Below are 24,049 nucleotides of genomic sequence, written 5' to 3' on the forward strand. Positions count from 1 at the left end.
TATAACAAGGAGGAAAGCTAGTGGTGCTCTATGCATGCAGCTGCTCTTCCCAGAGCGGCCTCATCCCCTAAGGGGAATATCTTACAGTGCTCACATGTAGTCTCCCATTAAAATGCAAACCAGGGTGGGCCCTGCTTAGCAAAGGGGACAAATAATGCTTGCTACCACAACACCTCTCCCGCCATGTGCCCTGTGCCCACCCTGGGAAATTGAGAAGTCTACACCCCTGGTTCTCAGTACTAAGTGGGTCATCTGTGTAAGTCATTCCTACCATCCCAGAGTCAGCTGCACATGGCATAAAGCAAAAAAAAAAAAAAACCCACCCAAAGCTCTTCATAATTAACTGATAAAGAGAGACATCTTTCCTCTGCATGGACAGCATCAGTTCCTTGCCAATTACAGAGTACAGATCCCCACACAAGACGTGCAGGGGAAATGATATGGCCTTTCTGTTTATCCTTCCACCCTATTCTAGAACTTGAGAGTTCGACTCATCCGTGGATGTACTTTCCAAAGCAGACACCAGAAACAGGTCACAGGGACTGCGAAGGAGAAATTTCTGCTGGTTGACGGGGAGGTTGTGATCACTGGCAGCTACAGGTAACAAGAACTCTTCCCTGCTTCGATTTGTACCCTGGGGTGAATACAGGGCTGGCTTCAGAAGGTGGAAAGTTCAGGAATTTACTTGGGCTCCAAGACTGGCGAAGAGCCCATCTAGGGTTGCCAACTGACCAGAAACAAATGGTTCTAGTAAGAACTAAATTTGGTTCAAATCGGCTAGATGGTTCACAAGTTAGACCACTTGCACCTCAAACATTCACATGTCGCCATCTTGGATCGGGGTGGATGACATCATTACAAACTATACCACTGAGGTGTCCCTATGTGTCACTCACTACAACTGTGCCACATTTGGTTCAAATCGGTTAGACCGTTCACAAATTAGCCCACTTGCGCCTCAAACATTTATGCATCCACCATCTTGAAGTGGGGTGGATGACATCACAAACTGCATTGTTGAGGTGTCCCTATAACTGTATCCAAATTGGTTCATATCGGTCCAGGCATTGCAAAGTTGATAGGGGGCGGAACAGACACACACACACACGGAATGCCAGGTGATTTCATAAGCCGACTGGCAAGTAGGCTAAAAAAAAAGAAAAACATTCTGGCCTGTCCTTGTGCCCTGAACAGCTTTTTAAAATACAGGAAGCCCTCCGATGTATGACCCAATAGGTTCCTGGAGACCATGTCTTAAGTTGAAACATTTTCTCAGAACCTATTTTCCCACAGGAAGCAATGTTATGAAGGGTTTGGTTCCTGAACCAAGGTCGGGTAATCTGTTTGGGTTTCCCCCCTGCTGCTGTCAAAGCTGGTGGTGTGTCAGATATGCAGATGTGCAGCAGGGAAGTTGATGATGGTAGAGATTCAGAAGTTGTTCGCCCTTGCTATGTACCCAGTCCCTTTCTGATATTTCCATGGAAGGAAAGGAGGCAACTGGGTAGCTTGCCTCCATTTCCTCCTCCTCCTCCTGGGCAGCGATTAGAGGGAGAAGGAAGGAGGGCAGGCAGCAAGGGGTGTGTGGGCTGGGAACAGGCTGGGCTATTTCCCTCTCACTGTCACAAACTCAGCAGCTGAGCCTAGAGGAAGAAGAAGAGGAGGAGGACCCGAAGCAACAGCAGTGGCAGCGGAAGGAGCATCTTGAATGGGCAAGTAAACCCACAGCCTCAGATGCAGCAGCAGCAGCTGCCACAAGGACTACCAGTCTTGATGACAGTGTGAGCCTGAGCTGCTATTGTTGCTGCTGCTGCCGCTTCCTCCTCTGGCCCATGCACCATCAACCATCAAGCAGAACCTCCCCTCCCACAGCAAATGTTGTAAAGCTGAAACACAGTTGCAAAGCTGAAATAAGCGGCAATTTACAAAGGTCTTAAGTGCCGTTTGTCGTAACTCAGGGTGGCTTAAAATGAGGACTGCCTCTATGCAGAAATCGGCATATGAAACTTTTCATTTCTGAGCCACCTAATGGCGCAGTGGGGAAATGGCTTGACCAGCAAGCCAGAGGTTGCCGGTTCAAATCCCCGCTGGTATGTTTCCCAGACTATGGGAAACACCTATATCGGGTAGCAACAATACAGGAAGATTCTGAAAGGCATCATCTCATACTGCATGGGGAGGAGGCAATGGTAAACACCTCCTGTATTCTACCAAAGACAACCACAGGGCTCTGTGGTCGCCATGAGTCGACACTGATTCAACGGCACACTTTATCTTTACCTTTACATACATTTCTATCCTACTGTTCCTCCGAGGAGCCCTGAGCATTATATATGGTTATGTTTATCCTCACAACAGCCTTGTGAGATAGGTTAGGCTGAGAGATAAGTGGCCTGCCTAGAGTCACCCAGTGAGTTCTATGGTTGAATGGGGACTTGAACTTGGATCTTCCCAGTCCTAGGCCAACCACTACACCACACTGGCTCTTGTAATTCCAACTGATTGTTACAGCAGGTCAAGCTGTTGCTCTGCTTGGACTTCTCTTAATCTTCCTAAGTTTTAGGTAGGTGCAACTCCACTGGTACGAATCATCAGGCCTCAAATTTTTTTGGGGGGGATTGCAGAATTCGGGGGAGGCACGTTATAAAATGTTCAGTGAAAACAGTCAGTGAGGCTAGGGAGGAAAGATAATTTTTGGGTGTGGCAGGTACACACCATGCCACCAGCTGGCTACCGGCCTGTGAATCATTCCTTTTTTCACATCTCCCCTTCTCCTCTCTCTGTTCTGCTCCTCATCTGAGATTCTCAGCACTTTGGGGTCAGGTCCTGTCTGTTTTTGCCTAGTTGCCACTCTGCAAAATGCCAGGTATACTAAGAACTTAAGAACAGCCCTGCTGGATCAGACCCAAGGAGGCCTATCTAGTCCAGCGTCCTGTTTCACACAGTGGCCCACCAGATGCCTCTCAGGAGCCCATACGCAAGAGGTCAGGGCCTGCCCGCTCTCCTGCTGTTGCTCCTCAGCAACTGGTATTTAAAGGCATCTTGCCTCTTAGGCTGGAGGTGCCCTATAGCCCTCAGATTAGTGTACATTCATAGACCTGTCCTCCATGAATTTATCTAAACCCTTCTTAGAGCCATCCAGACTGGTGACTGTCACTACAACTTGTACCAGAGAATTCCATAGGTTATTTATTTATTTAACATATTTCTATACTGCCCAAAACTTGTGTCTCTTATCTGCTGTGTGAAAACGTACTTCCTTTTTTTGGTCCTAAATGTCTTGGCAATCAGTTTCATGGGATTACCCCTGGTGCTAGTGTTATGAGAGAGGGAGAAAAATCAACATTCTCCATACCACGCTTGATTTTATAGACCTCTATCATGTCTCCTTGCAGTTGTCTTTTTTTTCTAAACTAAAAAGCTCCAGGTGTTGTAGCCTTGCCTCGTAAGGAAGGTGCTCTAGGCTTCTGATCATCTTGGTTGCCCTCATCTGCACCTTCTCCAGTTCTATAATGTCCTTTCTGAGGTATGGTGACCAGAAATGTACACAGTACTCCAAATGTGGCCACACCATAGTTTTGTATAAGGGCATTAAGATACAGTCATCCTTCGCCTAGCATGGGTTTGCCATTTGCAGCTTTGAGTATCCGCGATTAGAAAATTGTCACCACCCTTGTCAACCGCATCCTGAGTATGCATGGTTTGGCACATTTTTTTCTGAATTTTGGGTGGCTTGGGGGGCTAATTTCAGGGGTCATAGATGTAGCAGATTAAAGCCTTCGTCTAAGAGCAAGCTCACATGAGAGAAATAAATGCTGAATCATCCCCGCAGAGCTGCCTGGTTAGGCTTGTCCTAAAATTCTTCTATATTATCGGTAGGTTCAAAATGCTGCCGCCGCCACCCCTCTTATCAACTTTGTATTTTGGGGCATTTTCTCTCTTGCGATTCCCCTAACCCCCCATTTCCCATTAAAGTCTAGGTCTCGCCTACTGAAAATTTGCCAACTGCAAGGGTTTCCAGGAACAGAATTCTTGTGGTTGGCGTGGGACTACTATATTTGCAGTTTTATTTTCAACCCCTTTCTTAATGATTCCAAGCATGGAATTGGCCTTTTTCATAGCTGTTGCACATTGTGTCGACACTTTCAGTGAGCTGTCCACCGCAACCCCAAGATCCCTCTCCTGGTCAGTCACTGACAGCTCAGCCCCCATCAATGAATATGTGAAGCTTCAACTAGTCCAGAATACAGCAGCCCACCTCCTCATGGGCGGCCGTAGATTTGATAGTGTCACACCTCTTTTATGCTTGCTGCACTGGTTGCTTCCAGGTCCAATTCAAAGTGCTGGTTCTCACCTATAAAACCCTTATGGGCTTAGCATCTGTATATCTCCAGAATCGCCTCTCTTGGCTGGTTGCATCCCGTCCTGTGAGGTCTTCTCAGCTGGCCCTCCTTAGTGTCCCGGGCCCTGGTGTAGTATGTGGTGCTTGGGCCCATAGGAAGGCCTTCTCTGTGGCTGCCCCTCTTCTTTGGAACACTCTTCCCTCCCAGATTTGTTCAGCTCCCTCCCTAGCTGCTTTTAAGGCCCTTCTTAAGACCTACCTGTTTCGCCAGGCGTTTGCCTTTTAATTTATTTTATAATTGGTATTGGTATTGTTGTTGTCCACTGCCTAGAGTCTTTGGAGGAGGTGTATATACCGTATTTTTCAGACCATAAGACGCACTTCCCCCCCAAAAAGTGGGGGGGAAATGAGGGTGCGTCTTATGGTCCGAATGCTGTCGCCCGCCCGCCCAGATTAGGGGCCGAATCGGCCCAAGGTACTGCCGCCGCTGACCGCCCGCCCGCCCTCCCAGCTGCCCGAGTCCTCACCACCTTCAGGGACCCGCAATTGGAGAAGGAGAGAGGAGCTTGCAAACAGACCTCCTCTCTCTGCAAAGCCTCGGCCCGAACTGGCGCTTTGGGCACAAAGGACGCCTGGAAGTTCTGACACTGTTCGGAACTCCCAGGCGTCCTTTGCGCCCAAAGCGCCAGTTCAGGCCGAGGCTTTGCAGAGAGAGGAGCTCTGTTTGCGAGCTCCTCTCTCCTTCTCCAATTGCGGGTCCCTGAAGGTGGTGAGGACTCGGGCAGCTGGGAGGGAGGGTGGGCGGTCGGCGGCCGTGGCGGCCGCGGCAGTAGCTTAGGCCGATTCGGCCCCTAATCCGGGTGGGCGGGGTGGCGGCTGCGGCGGCAGTACCTTGGGCCAATTCGGCCCCTATTCCGGGCGGGTGGGTCGTCGGCGGTGGCCGCCACCGCCGCGGCAGTATCTTGGGCCGATTTGGCCCCTAATCCGGGGGTGCATCTTATGGTCAGGTGCGTCTTATGGTCCAAAAAATACGGTAATAAATTTTTAATAAATAAGTTGGGTTGCTTTGCCCTAATATGTATCACTTTACACTTGCTAACATTGAACTACATTTGGCATTTTGTTGCCCACTTCCCCAGTTTGGAGAGATCCTTCTGGAGTTCCTCATAATCTGTTTTGGATTTCACTACCCTAAATAGTTTGGTGTCATCTGCAAATTTGGCCACCTCGCTGCTTACCCCAACTTCTAGATCATTTATGAAACAATTAAAAAGCACTGGTCCCAGTACAGATCCTTGTGGTTCCCTACTTCTTACTTCCCTTTTTTAGAGAGCTGTCCATTTATACCTCCCCTCTGTTTCCCGTCCTTCAACCAGTTACTAGTCCATACATGAATCTGTCCCCTTATCCCATGACTGCCATGTGGTTCTCAAGAGTACTGATGGCACCATCTCCTTAATAAAAACACACAACCCAGTTGGCCACCTTCAGCCTGCCCCCCTCAGTAGCAGCTTCTGCATAGCTCTCAGTCCATCTCAGGTTTGCACAAAGCACCGCAAAAGGTCCGAGGTGCAAGAGATGGGCCTGTAGCTCTGTGGTAGAGCATCTGCTTTGCTCTGCCACTCAGTCCCTGGCAGCATCTCCAGGGTAGGGCTGGGAAGGACCCCTGTCTGGAACCCTGGAGAGCCACTGCCAGTCAGTCCTAGACAGTGCTGAGCTAGCCGGACCTTGGTATAAGGCAGCTTCCTATATCGTGGGCTTGTTCACAAAACTACCGGCAGGATAGGAGAAGCCCAGCCTGAGTAGGAGAGCAGAGTGTGCTCCAGGTTTTCAGTTGTGTGCTTGTAAACATTAAGGTGGGATGTGGGGAGTATGATTGTGTGCAAGTCCCCAGCTATTTACTGAAGTTGGAGGGAAAGCCCTCTGACCCAGCTGCTGCTTCTCAAACAGTCATTCCCTCCACCTCTTACCCTAATATTTGCTGAAAATTGAGAGCACATCCAGCTCTCCTAACCAGGCTGATGCTTCTCCTACCCTGCCAGCGATCATGTAAACAAGCCTCGTATGGTCTTGGTTTGCACATCCAGATCCCAGGTTCAGAGGACCAACTAAATACGCCTTGTCTGAGCCCCCAAGTCCCTCCTGCAGTCCTGGCACAGGCATCAAATTTTGCATGCACCATCTTCCTCCTGGAATGACTGCATCTTATCATACTGCTGTGTGCTGGGTCCTGTGTTCCTGCTCTTCCTGCCCTCCCTCTATAATTACTCACAGTTAAGGTTGCCAAGACTCAGTGCAAGATTCGGGTTACCACCTCTTGTGCAGGCAGAGACTGCATGCCTTTTAACAAGCTGCATGACAAGTAAGAACGCAAGAGGTGATGCTTTTTACAGCCCCGTGATGGGAATGATGTTCTTTCTGTTCAGTTTCTGTCAGTTAAATGCAGAGCCTCTGTTGGTGACAAAGGGGTAGGTGGGGAGTGGAAAATAGTGGAAGTTTTGGGACATTAAATGTGTCTCCCCTCCCACCTATTTTTAGAACTCAGTCCTCACAGTTTGTAATCTTCCAATTTTGAAGGGACCCAGGGAAGGCAAAATGGAGACTGAAATCACACACTCTACCTACAGCTCACCATTTTCACCACCACCACCCTGTTTCCCAGTAGCTAGCGGATGTCTTAGGTTGCCCACCAGAAAAAAAACTGTGTCCTAGTCAGAGGCGTATCTAGGGAAAATAGCGCCTAGGGCAAGCACTGAAATTGCACCCCCTGTCCAAACATCTGATTCCCACCTTTCAGATAACTTTACCATAATATCAGCTGAAAAGTACAAGTCAAGCTCGTTAATCTTTTAATATTTCAAAAACTATTTAGCAGTGGACGTAGCCAGACCAAAAAATGCTGGAAAATGACAAATTTCAGTATGCTGGGGCTCATGAAATACCCAAATACTATGTGGAGGTGTACTTGGAAAACCCTGTCTAAGTGCCTGTCTAATTCTCTACTAGGCATTATAGCATCACTATTACATAAGTTTTAAAAATAAACAGAGAATTTGACTTTGAAAATAATTAAAGGATATGCAGAGTAAACTGTGTCACTGCTTGGAATATATTCTAGCATTTCAGAAAGACAGTTAAAATGAGAGAAAGAGAGCAAAAAACTCCCAGTGAGCCTTAATACTAAGGATTTCACACTGATTCAAAGACAAACTCACCATTAATAGCCATATGATTAAGACATCACATTTAACTCACTTATCACAAGAAGCAAAATAAGAGCAAATGAATACAATCCTAGCTCATAAGCTTCAGCTCAGTATTCACAAGCCCTGATTCTCTGTACATAGTGCCAAACTGAATATGTGTACAGTGACTTCTATTATATTATATTTTTTTAAACCTGTAGCCCCTTTGGGGGGCTTCCTAAAGGCTGTGTTCCCCCCACTGGCCTCTGGGGCCTCACAGGGACCATTTGAGCATGTGTGGTGGCCATTTTTAAAAAATAAATTTTTAAATAAAAAAAATGGCTGCTGAAAACAAAATGGCCACGTCGCATGCTCAAATGGCCTCTGCGAGGCCTGGCATGGCCTAGGGCCTCACAGAGGCCATTTGAGCATGCACGGTGGCCATTCTGTTTTCGGTGGCCATTAAAAAAAATTTTTTTTTAAAGAAATGGCGCCCCCCCTTCAAGTGGCGCCCGGGGCACATGCCCTGCCTGCCCCACCCTAGATACGCCCCTGGTCCTAGTGTCATTCTGAGGGGGCTTCTGGCAAAAAATTGTGCCCCCTGAAAATCTGTCATCCCATTTTGCCACTTGGTGGCAAAATCAGGGGGAGGGGCATTTTGTCTCAGTCCTGTAACACAACTTTTGTTTTGTTTGTGGGTAGAACAGTTTGGAGAACACACAGCTCCCAACCCGGGTAGAACATAGTTTTTGATTGTGTGAATGAGCTCATTGATTGATATATAGCATCATCAACATGCCTGGTACTTTACAGAGTACAAGAGGATATGTCTGTGCCCTGAGGGACTCACAATCTTCTGTTGTCTCCCTGTATCAAATTTTAGAAGGGGAGGAAAGTGGAGGAGACAGGGTAATCAGGGGAAGAATATGTGTTTATTTTAGTTATTAGTTAAGCTAAGTCAGAATAGGATATGGGGACAAAAGGGATTAAGTCAAAGGCTCCACTGAAAAGACAGTTTTGAGTGGAGAGGATTTGGAGGCATCAAGGGCATCAAACAAGCATTCTGGGAGGCTGTTCCAGGCATTAGAGACAGCAAGGGAGACAGGACAGAGATGTTTGACTTAAGATGTTTGACTTTGCTCTGATGCAATTGCAGATAAGGTCTTTCCAGTTTAATTCCTCATTGTAAGCAGAGAAAGCCCACAGGCTTCTGGTGCCATGATTAAACTGGATTTGGCAGAGGAGTTGGTATTCAGATTTAAGTAGGATTGCCATATTCTGGCTTTCCAAAGATGGGTGCCTAATTTGCATATTATGTAAATTGGCTTGAAAATAATTTTTGAGCAGAATAGTGATTGCACATTTTGCTCCATAACGCTGCTTCTACAAGGGTTGGAGCTTAGCTTTTTTTTAAAAAAAATGAAAGCTGCATTGCAGGCCAGTCTGGGTGGGCTAAGCAATGTGAGTGAGATGATTAAAATCCAGGTGAAACCCAGAATTTCAGGGGACATGGCAACCCTAGATTTAAGAGGACTCATTGCTAATTCAGCCTAATTTGAGAGAAGCAATAGCTTAGTGGTGGAGATCATGATTTGCACGCAGAAAATCCGAGGTTCAATCCCTGATATATCTCTAGTTCAAGAATCAGGCAGGAGGTGGTGGAAACATTCCTGACTGCAACCCTGAAGAGCTGTTGTCTATCAGTATGGACACTGAGTTAGATGGACCAGTGGTCTGACTTGGCAGAAGGCAGCTTCATATGTTTATATCAGCCGAAATGTAGTAGCTTCCATTGCCAAACTATTAATAGCATAACAACTGAGCTGTAGTTCAAGTAGCATTATTGTTCTGACCTATCTTTGGTTTCAGAGGGTGCTGGATCACTTCCTGGATTCCTCCACATCCTACTCTGCTCAACCTGTAAATACGATTTGCTCAAGAACCCAGTAGTTAAGATTCTGCCTAATTTTTCTCAGAGAGAAGCTAGGAGTCCTGCTCACTCTCTCTTTTATCTCAAGTGATAAGGGCTCTAGACTCCATTGTATCATTCTGCATATGGCAATGCATCCACACTATTTGTTCTTCTCTTTCCATCTATGACATCAGCAAAGTGGCATCACTGGCAGTGACTCACCTTAAGAGGCTTAAACTGGAAGTCCTGGATAGAATCTACCAATGAGCTTTTGGAGTAACCATTATGATGTCATTCACTGCTCAAATAGTCAGTAAATTCTGCTGGCTGTTGCTGGAAACATTCTGTCCTTTGAGTGGGTTAAGAGTTGCAAGATTGGAGATTGTTTGTAAGTGCTGGAATCCAGTTTTTGAGCTTTGTGTGCTGAATCAATGAGGATTTATGACTCAGGCCTGAAGCTAAAGAAAACCAGTTCACACTGGCTTTTAGGAAGACCATGTAGATCAACCAAGTGGTTTGTTCTGTAGCTGGAAGCCAGCCAGCTCTGAAGATGTTTGAGTCATGCGCCATAAATTAGGACCAACATTTGTGGAACCCAAACCTTGCATTGTGATTTGCATCTGGAAATACAGGTAGAGGTGACATTCTGGTTCAGTTCTAAAACTTCTACGTTCCTATATCACAGTAAAAGTCAGACCTACCACACATAAAGAATTTGGACTGAGGAAAGAAGTTACATGACGACTGATTTCTGAAAACACACAGTTAAGGGGAACTCAGATCCCCCAGTTAAGAAGTTCCTTTGGGGGGAAAGGAAGCTTAGATCCAAAGTAGGCTTCTGAAGTTAAGGAATTCCAACATCTTTCTGGGTTGAAGAGACCAAGTTGACCCATTTTGTTGAGAACTGGATTTGAAAAGCAGAGCCGAGAAACTGGTTCCGAAGCCTCCCAAACTACAAAAATCAAAGTTGTGCGCTTAGAAAATAGGTGAAGACGCCCTCCCTGCAAACCCATTAGTGGGAAGGATTTTAGGTTTTTGTGAAGCTCTAAATTTCCACACTACTTGTCTGTGGATCAAGAAAGAAACCACTGGTTGGTTTTATTCTTGGCCAAGCAATGAAGCACCATTTGTCCTTCTTCATATGCCTTTTGGTCTTCATGTTGCCTCCTGCATTCTCCAAGCAATGCTACTTCTGTGAAATCACTGACTCAACTATATGCCCCAGCACCAAGATGAGCTGTGGAGAGGATGAAGACTGCTTTGTAGGCCAAGGAGCCGCCTTGGGTGTATCAATGATCAAAAACAAGGGCTGCACCCGTGCCATCAACTGTGGCAGGGAACAGCCTGTTTCTCACATGGGGGTCACCTACAGCTTGGTCACCAACTGCTGTAAAGGGAGCTTGTGCAATGCAGCTCAGCCTCAGACCCTCATAGCCCCTTCCCTTTCCCTGCAGCTTTCCCTCATCAGCATACTCCTGCTGGGCCTGCTATGATTCAAAAGAGCCTCAAGTAATAAAACTTTAGCCTGATTTTGAATGTTAAATCCTTGTGCCTATGGTGTGATGAAATGTTTCACCCCAGAAGTAGCTGCATCTGGGCACTGGGTGAAGAACTGTGTATGTCTCACCTCCCTTACACTACTAATCTGCTATTATTTATAATAATTCAGTAGCACTCTTAGGATACTAAAGAACTCAGAAGTTCTAGCTCACAGTGTGATTCATCCAGAACATGTAGATCCCATGTTTATAGCCGGGACTTCTAGGTCCATTAAGACATCACAGTTTGTTCCCTGCGGCGGCTGCAACAGATTGCTGAGTGGAACGATGCCACCTCTGCTGTCTCCCAAGTTCAGGCACAATTTCTCCTTGTTGCGTTTTGATGCAATGAATCATATTGTCCTCAATCATTCCTTTCCTTTGCAGTGTTTGGCCTTTGGGATTCTCCTCTATCCTACCAGCTGCACATTTGATTCCTTTCTGGGTGTAGATCTTCTATTTCTACCTCTTAAAAATATGATGAGGGTCTGATTGAGTTTTACACATTTCACTAAGGTAAACCAAGTCCCTTGCTTCTTGAAAAGCATGAGATTCTGGGCATGGGGTGAGATGAGGTGAAGAGAAACATACCTGTGTGCAACTATGATCCTTCAACCAGCAGAAAAGCCTGCAGTGAGGCTGTGGGCTACGCTTGGTCACTAAATTTGGAGGAATTTATTTTAAATCGCATGATGTATTCAATCTATTCATAGGGTTTTACACTTCAGGCAAATAAAAAAAAATTAACCCAGTTTCAAAAGAAGAGCAATCTTGTAACTGAACTAATGTATGTTAAAGGATCATATACCCAAACAACGTTATACTTGTTCAAGCCAGGATTGACTACACAGTTCATAGATTTCATTCATCAGATTCTCCTCCATAAGCATAAGAACTTTTCATTTCTGGAACAAAATGCTTCTTCAGAATTGTGTGAGAGGTGTATGAACAAATGTTATATACCAAAAATAAAAATAGGCACACACACAAGAATGATGGGTGTGACTCATCCTTACTGTCTGTGTCCCCAGGAGGTCATTCACACAATCAAAAACTGTGTTCTATCCAGGTTTGGGAGCTGTGTGTACTCCCAATTTTTGGTTGTGTGGAATCAAGTTAGGAGGGAAACCGTGGCAGAAGTGATTGTATGCAAGCAAGGTAGGAGGGAAACCTGGGTAGCTTTTCCTTCTACCTTGCTTCCACACAATCACTTCTGCCCAGGTTTTCCTCTTGCCTTGCATCCACACAGCTTAATACTGGGAGCCAACGCAGCTTCCAAACCTGGGTAGAACACAGTTTTTGATTGTGTGAATGACCTCCAGGTGTTGGACTAAAACTCCCATCATTCCCAGCCACAATGGCCAAAGGCATACCTGCTCATTTCTATGCAAGTGCCTCTCAGCTGAGGTGAGCAGAACCTGTTATGGAGGGTGTGTGCGTCAGAGCAATTACATATATACCCATCCATGTAGCTATAGCCTGACAGCCCTTTTTGAAGGGCGGGGGCAGGGGAACTTCTGGAGGAAACAAGTGGAGAAGGAGCAGGACAAAGGTGTTTAGTGCATCCCCTACCCATAGTTCTGGTGCCCCCAATTATTCACAGTAATTTCTCTACACAGGAGAAATGCCACTGAGGTGGGAATTTAGAGTGGGGGAAATAGCACAGGACAAGTTTTAAGCATGCCCTCTCTGCTCACAGGTTTTCTGTCCTCAATCCTCCCTTACATATTTTAGGAATAGCTGTCAGATTACAGCTAACACCGATTTTCACATTTCGTTTAGCTCTGAGAAAGAGGCCCCATCTGCATGTAATGGGAAACTTGAGTTGAAGGGGCCAGAGGTTCCCAAACCTGAATATCCAAATGCGTGTAACTCCGGTCCCAAATGCAGAGCGACCTGAGGTTTTGCTCTCCAAACTCCAATTTCAGCCTTGGGTTTGTAGAGAGTTTCACCGCTCCTATCCGAGAGACGAGGTTTCGCTGCTCTTTCCCGCTCCTATCCGTGTCTGAATGCAGAACTGCAGGCTGGGCTGTCTGAACCGGAGGGAGGAAGTCCCTCCCTCTCTCCAGCTGTGATTGGCTGTGCGGGCTGTCCTTCATGCAAGAAGGAAGAAGAAGGATGTCACATCAAACCAATGTTTTCACTAGCCACTGCGATGGTTCACATGGCCAACCATGGCTTGGTGTTAACATATGACCTGCCTAATAGTTTAGAACCCGAATCATGGTTTGATAAACTCTGGAATGTACCAGAAAACCATGAATTGAAACCACTTGCCTGCTTCTGTCTTCTGTCTCCCCAGGGACAGCCCACCAGTAAGGCCCGTCTCAAACCATAGATTGGAGGCAGTGTCCGTGGCAGTGACAGAAGGCCCCTTCATCACCGGCCACTTCAGTGGGCCTTGCCTGACCTACCCGACCTGGCTGAGGAGTCTGAGCAGAGACAGCTGCCACCACTGGCAGAACGAGATCAAAAGCATTGAGCATGAGGTGGGGGTAGTGTTCCCCCTAACAGGAATTCCCACGTTTTGTAGACTACAACTCCCAGTATCCTCAGCTGCAATGGCCTTTGGCTAGGGGTCATGGGAATGGTAGTCACCAATGTCTGGGAATCTTGTTACAGGGAACACTGGGCGGGGGGGGGAGGTGTGGAGAATTGGAAAGAGCTACTTGATGCACAAAGTGGTCTGAGAGCTTTAAGAAGCAAGATGGGGGCTATGCGGGCGGGGGTGAGGAATGCCCTGCACACCAACAGGGAGGAAGCAGTTCGCCTCAGGCTCAGGTGGGGCTTGGGCCGGGCCTGGTCTGCTCAGCACTCCTATTTCTATGGTGTAGGGCAGAGCTACTCAACTTTGGCCCTCCAGGAAGCTTTTGAATCCCTTTAATTCACATCTCCTCCGGAATGGAGGGGGTGCGTTCACATATCGGCTAGATTTACCCTGAAGTCCCTGCGAGTTATACGGGAGCAGTTCACACACAATTTGGGTTTTTTGCTGCGTGTTAGAATGTAGCCCGGTTTATATCCGAGGTAAAAATATCCACTATATGTGGCGGTCTTTGGGGGACAACTTTGAGTTTGCAGTAAAGCCTCCCTGTAAACTCACAGTAAAACCTGCTGTGCGTAAAAGTCCCAGCTGTTGTTGGACACTAACTTCCATCATCCCTGACTATTGGCGACTGTAGCTGGGGATGATGGGAACTGTAGTCCAGCAACAGTTGGCAGGCCAAAGTTGTGGAGCCCTGGTATAAGGGCTTCTGCAGGCAGATCAACGGTGTCATTAGGAGCTTTTCCAAAAGGCAGTTTAAACATACAAGGCAACCATTTACAGCGACATCAAGATGGCAACAGAAGGTGCCGTTCATAGAGGAAATGGCATCATTCCGCTTTTTTCCTGACGATTCGCTGTTACTGTGCCATTATATACATCCTGAGAAAGTAGCATTTTGGTGCAGTGCTCAGAACAGCTTAACTTTAGGCACTTCCTGCCACAGTAAAGCATCTGGGAAAGCTCTAGGAGTTGTCATTTCAAACCATGGTTTTATCAGTTCAGACAGCATATTAATTAAGCTTCCTTAACGATGGTTTTTATGTGAGTGAAGGCTGAACTGAGCCAGAGATAGGGCTGCCATATTCTGGCTTTCCAAATCCGGGTGCCTAATTTGCATATTATGTAAATTGGCTTGAAAATAATTTTTTAGCATAATAGTGACAGCATGTTTTGCTCCATAACTCCGCTTCTACAAGGGCTAGAGCTTCGCTTCCCCCCTGCTTCTTCCCTTTTTTAAAAAAATGAAAGCTGAAATCCGAGCGAATCCGGGTGGGCTAAGCAATCTGATGCTTAAAATCCGAGTGAAACCCGGAATTCCGGGGGGCATGGCAATTCTAGCCAGAGAGAAAGGAGGCACATGTGACTAGAAAGCGGCCCTTAATACATTTTTGGAGCCGCTTTGTAAATCCAGTACAGTTATCATGAAACAGGTAAAATATTAGGGCTAACCTACTTGTTGTTCCTGATAAATTGCCATTTTAAAAGAAAATTCCTTCCTCCCCTCCTTTATTTACCTCCTGATGAACCTCTACCAATGGAAATTTTTCTCAATTTATGAACACGACAATACTAAAAAAAACCCAACCCCAACCTTCCTCCACTGCATTTTCAGTAGCCTGTTCTCACTCATAACAAATCCTCACGGTATCCAATTCAATCTACACTATTGCTCAAAATGAATAGAGGACTGGGGTTTGGAGCCACATCAAAATATATTGCAGAAGAAACTGCCCTTCAGAGAAACACTGAAGATGTGTGAGAATCGGTGTGAAAGATCACATTACTCAGGAGAGGTGCAGAGTCTTTTTTGTGTAGGGACAGGTTAACAATGGGGTAGGTAAACAATTGTCTGAGATGGCTGGTTTAAGTAATCCTCTCTAAGAATATAAGAAGAACTCTGTTGGATTAGGCCAAATGTTCAGCATCCTGTTTCCCAGAGAGGCCAACCAGATGCTTCCAGAAGCCCACAAGAAGAGCATTAAGGCAATAACCCTCCCTTATAATTGTCCCCTCAGCAATTGGTATTCAAGGTATACTGCCACTGAACTTGGAGGCTCCATTGGCCAATGGTGAATGATAGATCTATATCCTCCTTTAATTTCACCTTCTACAGCCGTCTAGCATATAGTTGTTAATTATTCAATTTAATGATGTATGAAGAAGTACTTTCTTTCCTCTACTGGGTCTACTGACCATCAGTTTAATTGGATGACTACGCATTCTAATGTTAGGAGAAAGGGAGGGAGAAAATTGTTCTCTCTATCCACCTTCTCCAACTTATTTCCAATTTTATAAACCTCTGTCTTGTCCCCTCTCAGTCATCTTCTCCCCCTAAACTTTTCACCTCTGCCCTCTCTCTGTAGTGCTTGATATGTCACTTTACAGCAATTGATTTAGTGTTAAGTAGTATTTGGTATGGATGTGGGAAACTGCATTCAGTCATGAAACTCATGGATTGGCTTCAGCATGTCACTGCCTCAGTCTAACCTACAGCAAAACTTAGCCATAGTGTAGACAGACAGCTCACCACCACACCACACAGTCAAATATTCCTGGAAGATACTGTACTATTTCAGACTGCATTGAGGGGATTGTATATTTCATTGCTTCCCTGTGGGGGGCGGTGGGGCAGAATCCTACACAGAGAAATCTAGCATGTCAGGAAGAAGGATAGGCTAAAATCCTAACATCAAGTTTTCTGTGTGCCAGATGTTCTTTTTCTATTGGAGAGTTTTGAATTTTGAGATTCCCGGTACTGTCCAGGAAGAATTTTACTGGATGATGATAACCTTATTCAGACATTACATTGGACGTGTACAGGTGTCTGTATGCATTTACATGTTTTTGTGTGAATGGCTGTACATATGTTCATTTTAATAGTGAACCTGGGTACAGAAAGGAAGTGTACTACTGTGCACTATGAACAGATAGTATGTGTGCTGAACAGAATGTGTGAATATGGCTAATGACTGTAAACTAGGATGACCAGGAATACATCACTTTAAAAAAAGGATTAAAATTTGCATGAGATTTACATGTATAGATAATTTGAATATAAATACAGCTCACCGCGGTGGGGCAGCCTGTGACCAGGAGACCTGTGTGTCTGGTCTGCTCAGTCTGCTGTCTAGGTTTTCCCCCTTTTCTTTTCTTAGTAAACTTCATTAAAAATTTTAAAAATCTAAAGATCCCTTGTTGGGAGATCCCTCCAGTGGGTGTCTACCTTGTGTTTCTTTTTGGAATGTGAGCCCTTTGGGGACAGGGAACCATCTTATTTATTTATTTATTTATTTATTTATTTTGTAAACCACTTTGAGACTTCTGTTGAAAAACAGTATATAGTGGTGGTGGTGGTGGTGGTGGTGAGTCCCTTGTTTAAGGGGGACTCAAAGGATCCCTGAGGGTTGAGAGGAGGTAGGTTACCTCAGCCTGGTCTTTCACTCTCGCCTTGCAGAGCTTCCTCCTGGTGCCTGCTCCCTTGCCAGGGAGCACTGGTACTCCGGCTAATTGCCTCACAACCAGCACAGGTGTACTTAAACTGAATTACAGCCTCCTCACGTCCATCTTTCCTGTATCCGGTGCCTTTGCCTTCTTTGACCACTCCTCTAGTTGAACCGCTTTGTCCTATTCCTGATCTCCCTTGGTCAGCTTCCCATTGCTGCTGTGCCTGCGAGCAGCTCCAGAGGCGTATCTAAAGAAAATAGTGCCTAGGGCAAGCAGTGGAATTGCACCTCCTGTCCAAACATCTGACACCCATCTTTCAGATTACTTTACCATAATATCAGCTCAAAAATACAAGTCAAGCTCGTTAATCTTTTAATATTTCAAAAACTATTTAGCAGTGGATGTAAAGCAGAACAAAAAATGCTGGAAAACTACAAATTTCAGTATGCTGGGGCTCATGAAATACCCAAATACTATGCGGAGGTGTACTTGGGAAACTAAACAGAAGTGCCTGTCTAATTCTCTACTATGCTTTGTAGCATCACTATTACATAAGTTTTAAAAATAAATGGAGAATTTGACTTTTCCCAGATACTCTGAAAATAATTAAAGGATATGCAGAGTAAACTGTGTCACTGCTTGGAATATATTCTAGTATTTCAGAAAGACAGTTAAAATGAGAGAAAGAGGACAAGAAACTCCCAGTGGGCCTTAATACTAAGGATTTCACACTGATTCAAAGAAAAACTCACCATTAATAGCCATATGATTAAGACATCACATTTAACTCACTTATCACAAGAAGCAAAGTAAGAGCAAATGAATACAATCCTAGCTCATAAGCTTCAGCTCAGTATTCACAAGCCCTGATTCTCTGTACATAGTGCCAAACTAAATATGTGTACAGTGACATATTATATATATATTTATTATTCATTATTATTATTATTATTATTATTACCACCTGTAGCCCCTTTGGGGGGCTTCCTAAAGGCCATGGAGGAGTCTGCAAATGTTCCCCCTCCCCCCACTGGCCTCTAGGACCTCTCAGGGACCATTTGAGCATGTGCCATGGCCATTTTTTTTTAAAAAAAGATTTGTTTTTTAAAAATGGCCGCTGAAAACAAAATGGCCACCGTGCATGCTCAAATGGCCTCTCTGAGGCCTGGCATGGCCTAGGACCTCACAGAGGCCATTTGAGCATGCGCAGTGGCCATTTTATTTTTGGTGGCCATTTAAATTTTCTTTATTATTTTAACAAAATGGCGGCCCCTTCAAGTGGCGCCTGGGGCACTTGTGCTGCCTGCCCTACCCTAGTTACACCCCTGAGCAGCTCTGCCCCCATATGCTGCTGCTGCGATGCGACCCCTCACCCCACCCCACCTGCAGCTCATCTCCACAAGTTGCATCCGGGGTGGGAGCGGAGCTGCAATGGGCTGTTTGCTGAGGGGGATCTGGAGCAGGGTGAAGACATGCAACCAGATGAGTGAGCAAGGGAGGTACAGGCACCGGGTATGGAGAGGATGGGCATGGGGAGATCCCAGCTGTAATCCTGGCCAAAACGGCAATCTGGACAAATCCCAGACAGCACCTCAGAAAAAGAGGATTGGCCAGGATAAGGTTTAGTTGATTTTATACTGTTTTAATTATGATGAGCCGTCTTGGGCTTTATGTTTTAATGGAAGGTTAAAGGCAGGATATGCATTTCTAAAATTAAACATTAAATAAATTATTTCATTTTTCCAGAACGTGGTGACCTCCTGCTTAACCCATTTTGGAGTTTTAATTTCAGAAAAGAAAGCTTCCTGGTTTCAGACAGAGAGGAGGCAATTCTCTGTTAAAGGTCAGAAACTCAGTTCTTACAAGATCCCTGGTTTTAAATCCCTTATCCACAGCTTTACATGGACCGACGCACGCTTGAACCGGCACCTGGTCACTCGGCTTACAGGGGAGGTGACAGAGGCCTTTGACCGGGAATTCCGCACCTTGTACGCTGCCTCCTGCTCCCTGCCAGCCCTGGGGATGCCTCCTCGGCCCCAGATTGCTGCGGTGTCTCCACTACCGAGTGCCAATGGGCCAGATGCAGCTCCATTCATCAGCATCTTGGACGGGGTGCAGCTGTCCAACCGCATTGCAGAGCGACGCTCTGTGGCACCACAACCCGTGGCCAAGAGCCGTGCTGGTGAGTGGGAGCTAGTGCTAGCCTCTCCTGCCACCGCCGAAGAACCCCTGCTACCTGCTCCGCCACCTGAGGTCTCAATCAAAAACCGGTTGGCAGCGTGGCGTGGCGTGGACATGGCTGCCGGGGCCTTGCAGGGAGGCCCTGATGCACACAATGCACTCAGTGATATCCTCAGGAATGTGCAGCGCAGCCGGCTTTCAGCAGCCAAGACCACAGGTGCCCGTGCTAGTAAGTCGCTGTGGGACCTCAGTCGCTTCAGCCAGCTCTCGGGGTCCAGCACTGGATGGGGGCGCAACGGGACAGATGCTGCCGAAGATGCTAAGGTAAGCATTGCCCATCTCCTGCGCTTAGCCTCCAGTTCATCCTAGAGTGCCTGCACATTTTGGTTCCCAAGATGCATGTGTGTGTAGGTCTTGACATTTGGTGATGTCAAGCCTACTGCACAGGGTTTTAAAAGGAGGGGAACACATACACTGCCCCATGCTCTGTGGAGGAAGAGTGGGATATTTCGATAATTATTCAGTAATCTAAATAAAGCTTGTTTTAGACCTAAACTCAATAACATCCAGGAATGTTCCCATCTCCACAATTCTGAGTAGTCAAGGATTAGCTTGAAATCTCCTAAAATGCCAGAGCTAAGTCTTGGACCCTTGAATGAAAAGGAGTCTCTAAATATCTGCAGAGAACCTCTTATTTTATCACTGAATAACAGTGAACCGTCCATTCATCTAGGGGCTGAGAGTTAAGAACTTCCACCGGGAAGAGGCCCAAACCTTCTCATTTTAGAAATTAAACAATGCCCAATTTCTAACCCCATTTACAGCCCACGTTCTAAACCAGTTAATCCAAGTTCTGCTCCTAAGAATCCAGTGTCTGTGCCACCCCACTAAGGATATGTCTACACAAGTTTCTCCCTGAATGCAACTCAGGATGTATCTGAAGGGAGCAAAGAAATAGTCACATGGTAGTGAGTGATGTTCCCTTCTAGGGCCCAAGTTCCAAACTTGCTTTTTGTCCACGTTGTTCCTCTTGATGGCCACCGGGCAGGTACCACAAAAAATCATTGGCTCCACAAACTTGCCACTTGAAACACCAGGCTGGTGTGCTTACCCACTAGGAGGTATCATTACCTGCCATATCAAGAGGTGGGCTGGCATGCCTACCCAAGAGTAAATTGGCTTGAGGAAATGCCCCTGCTTCCCCTTTCAAGTGGCAGGCTGGAGCTCTTCTCTGTGGACAGATCCACTCTCAAGGAAGTATCGAGCCTGCCATATCAAGTGGTGGGCCACAGAACTTCCAAGCCACAGGACCAGGCAAGCATCTGACTGAGGCAGCTGTACATCTCTTGGCATGAGAAGAATTAGAAACACAGCAAAAGGAAATGAAATGGGACAAAGGGCAGAGGGAGTGGCTGCATCCTAAACCCACTGTAAACATAGGAACATAGGAAGCTGCCATATACTGAGTCAGACCATAGGTCCATCTCGCTCAGTATTGTCTACACAGACTGGCAGCAGCTTCTCCAAGGTTGGAGGCAGGAATCTCTCTCAGCCCTATCTTGGAGATGCCAGGGAAGGAACTTGGAGCCTAGATGCTCTTCCCAGAGTGGCTCTGTCCCCTGAGGGGAACATCTTACAGCGCTCACACTTCTAGTCTCCCTTTCATATGCAACCAGGGCAGATCCTGCTTAGCTTAAGGGGACAAGTCATGCTTGCTACCACAAGACCAGCTCTCTTCTGCAGTCTGTCTGCTTTCCTTCCAGAGCAACCAGAATCTTTTTCCCCTGGCTCTCTCATTTTGGGACAACTAGCCCCTCTTTCCCCATATGTATCTGATGGCTTGTTACTGCTTAGTGGCCTTCAGATTCCTTTCAGAATCCAGAATCCAGTTACGACAGCCTCTTAGCACCAAAAGGGGTTTTGTATATAAATAGGCACCGTGCCCCAGTTCTTGCTGCTTCTGAGGGTGAAATGACATGTTATATGGCAAATGGGGCAGTTTGGGGGTCCCAAACCTGAGTTTGCTGCATAATGCTAATGTAGGGTAGGAGGGGCATCTGAAAGGGAGTGAGTGTGTGTGTGTGAGTGTGTGTGTGTGTGTGTGTGTGAGAGAGAGAGAGAGAGAGAGAGAGAGCTTGTCCTGTTCTTCATTTGTTAGTTCTCCATGCAATGCACTGCTGACGTTTTCTTCCTATTTTTCACAGCTGGGTTAGACCAGAAATGAGCCAGGTCATGAGGAAAATAACCTGGGGGAACTGTTGCAGGGGAAAGGTTCGGCACTCCCTCCTACCTATGTACCTGTTTTCCCCTGCAAATCCCCCTTATGTTACTTACACTTGACAAATATGTTTGCTCAGTCAAGGGCAGGTCTTCCATGAAGCAAGGTGAAGCAGTGACCTCAGGCAGCAGATTATTGGAGCAAGATGCCCTCCTGCCCATTGCTTTTGTGTGTGTGGGGGGGGGAGGTGGGTGCACAGAAGGGGAGCAGCATTTGCACCCTGCCCCCGGTGCACAGACGCCTTGAGCCACCGCTCTGCTCCGGTGATAATATGGTTCTGCCCTCAACCTGTTCACTCAGGAGCACCACACAGACCTTTCCTTTAGTCAGCATGGAAAGGGTACAATACATGTACTGATTTCTACACAGAAACTTGGTTCTAACTCAAACACTCATTTTCATAAGCAACACATTTAGTTTTCAATACATTGCTCTTGCTTTGCAGCTTACACTCTGACTCTACTGGGAATGGAAATTTCTGTAGTAATTTAGGTTTCCATGGGAACTAAAATTTAAATATTCTCTAATCCTGGTTCATACAGGATGTCAAATTGTACTTTCCCATAAATCCACACTCTAGAAGGAACAGTGATGTTAGCTTCTGGTCCTGTGGGATCCAAACAATCCTTTCCCCATGAATTCTGTTTGCTTTTAGAACAAAAAGTTTAGATCTCCATAAATTCCAGATGTTACAGGAACCAGTACTCCGTTTTCCCTCACACATTCCAGTTGCTACAGAAACCAGTGTCTGAGTTCTCAGGGGTTCTGGTTACTGTGGGAACCAAAAATATTAATTTTTCCCCATGGCTACAAAGACCAACATTTTGATATCCCATTATTCCTAATCACGTAGGAAGGAGTGGTCTCTTAGTGAATTCAAGGTGCCAAATAACACTGGAAAATACCACCATTTTCTTTTTTTCTTTAAAAAACAAAAACACAACCTTCCAGATATTTTGTGCAGGGCTATAAGATTATAAAGTTTCCCGATGGAAAATCATATCCACAAAGGCAGAGCATTTCTGTGGTCAGAGTTCACCAGAGACATAATTTATTTTATTCTTATGTTTATGTCCTGCATTTTAACTAAAATAGGTTGCTGAAAACGCCAGCTACCACAATTTAAAACTGTACAGTGGCCAAATACTTACCGCTGTAGAAGCACTGAGGCAGGATGTCAGGCAAAGCCCAAAGAGAGTCTCACTTTCCCAAAGCAACCCTGTAAGCCTTTCTCTCAGATGGAACTGCTTAGCATGAATACTATCTAGTGCTTTCAGATGTTCAAAGCACTTCACATAGATTACCTCTCTGTAATCCTTGCAACAACCCTGTAAGGTAGATTTGAATAATTATCTCCATATTATGACTATGGTCAAGAAACAGCAGGTTGCCCAAAGCCCTTCTAGCGGAATAATGACTGGTGTGGTCTTAGAGCCAGAGATCTCCTAAGGATTCATGGCTCAGTCTCTTGCCCACTACACCAATTCTCAGCTTCAATCCCAGACCTAACAGAGGTGACAACTTGTTTCTATGAACTCTGTGTGTTTACAAGCTGCATAACAAGCAGTAAAACCAAGAGAGGTGTGGGATATGTGTGTGTTGGTGTTTTCTTTTTCTTAAACAGCAGCAGCAACATAGCCTAGAGGTTATCAGATTTGGGTCTGCAGATGATGTTGGACTACAACTCCCATCATCCCCCAACCACAATGGACTTGGGCCCCTAGAGCCCATTAAAATGCCCCACATGCTATGTGTTGGCCTAATCTTTATTTGTACTGAAGACAACCATGCTTCTTCTGCCTCTGCTGGTCTCTTCCTGTCAGCGGCCTTACCATGAAGCAAGGGGGGCCGCCTGCTTTATGTGATGGATTTTGGGCATTGTTAAAAACCAAAGAGCAGGAGACCAGACTGGCAGACGCACATATGGGACCCAATCCAATGGAAATGTCTCCTGCGTAAGCCTCATGAAACGAATGTGAGCTGGACCTGCTAGGAGTGTGGTGGATTATGCCCCATAATTTGTGTGCATGTGGAGAGGGGATGCCATGTGGACTTTCTGCCTCAGGTACCAAAACTTCTCAGCATGGTCTTGCTTATGATGCCCCAGCCTTAAATAGGACAGGCCATTGGCACAGGGAAACAAGATGGCCATGGTACTGGTTGCCACCAGCAACATAGGGGCACATGACAGGTAAGAGGCTCTGGCAGAAGCATTGGGCCTTCCCCACAGCTGATTTTGCTAACACTGAGCTGGTATTTCCTGGGAAATTGGGGAGGGAGAAAAGAGCCCTCACACCTTCTTTCTTTGGCTTCCACCTTGGACCAACAGCCAGCACCTTTAGTCAATATTGATAAAAGCTACACCCAAGCTCAGTGAGGAGAACTTCAGAATGACGAGTCTCAGACTATGACTCTTGCCTCTGCTTATCAACTAAAATTTATATTTTGTGCTTTCAAAAGTTCAGAGGTAAGCAGCCATTCAGTAGGTGCAGCTTTTCCTGCCACAGCCCTTTTATGCCACGAGTGCAGTGAGTGAAGGTAGAGATGGCTCTGCTGGAAAGCAGAGATGGCTGGGAAAGGTGTCACATCTGCTCAGAGATGGCTATTCCTATTCCTTGAGTTTT

The 24,049-nt window shown here is 46.0% G+C and overlaps 3 protein-coding genes across 6 annotated transcripts in view; 2 read left to right on the forward strand and 1 right to left on the reverse strand.

Annotated features, from left to right (window-relative positions):
* Positions 1-12,961, reverse strand: part of SHISA7 (shisa family member 7) — a 110,881-nt gene extending 97,920 nt beyond the window's left edge. For both annotated transcript variants that reach the window (XM_053266444.1, XM_053266440.1), the window contains exon 1: positions 12,825-12,961. The gene's annotated coding sequence lies outside the window, so the exon portion shown is untranslated. The remainder of the gene's footprint in view (positions 1-12,824) is intronic.
* FAM83E (family with sequence similarity 83 member E) overlaps positions 1-24,049 on the forward strand; it is a 37,785-nt gene that overhangs the window by 11,041 nt on the left and 2,695 nt on the right. For all 3 annotated transcript variants that reach the window (XM_053266437.1, XM_053266439.1, XM_053266438.1), the window contains 2 exons: positions 476-600; positions 18,862-19,471. In XM_053266437.1, the coding sequence (XP_053122412.1) occupies positions 476-600; positions 18,862-19,471 (735 nt within the window). The remainder of the gene's footprint in view (positions 1-475; positions 601-18,861; positions 19,472-24,049) is intronic.
* LOC128332117 (sperm acrosome membrane-associated protein 4-like) lies at positions 477-10,979 on the forward strand. The gene is made up of 2 exons (XM_053266451.1): positions 477-600; positions 9,394-10,979. Exon 2 carries the CDS (start codon positions 10,552-10,554, stop codon positions 10,927-10,929), a length of 378 nt encoding a protein of 125 aa, XP_053122426.1. The 5' UTR covers positions 477-600; positions 9,394-10,551; the 3' UTR covers positions 10,930-10,979.

Source organism: Hemicordylus capensis, chromosome 6 (assembly GCF_027244095.1).
Source record: "Hemicordylus capensis ecotype Gifberg chromosome 6, rHemCap1.1.pri, whole genome shotgun sequence".
In the NCBI taxonomy this organism is placed as follows: Eukaryota; Metazoa; Chordata; class Lepidosauria; order Squamata; family Cordylidae; genus Hemicordylus; species Hemicordylus capensis.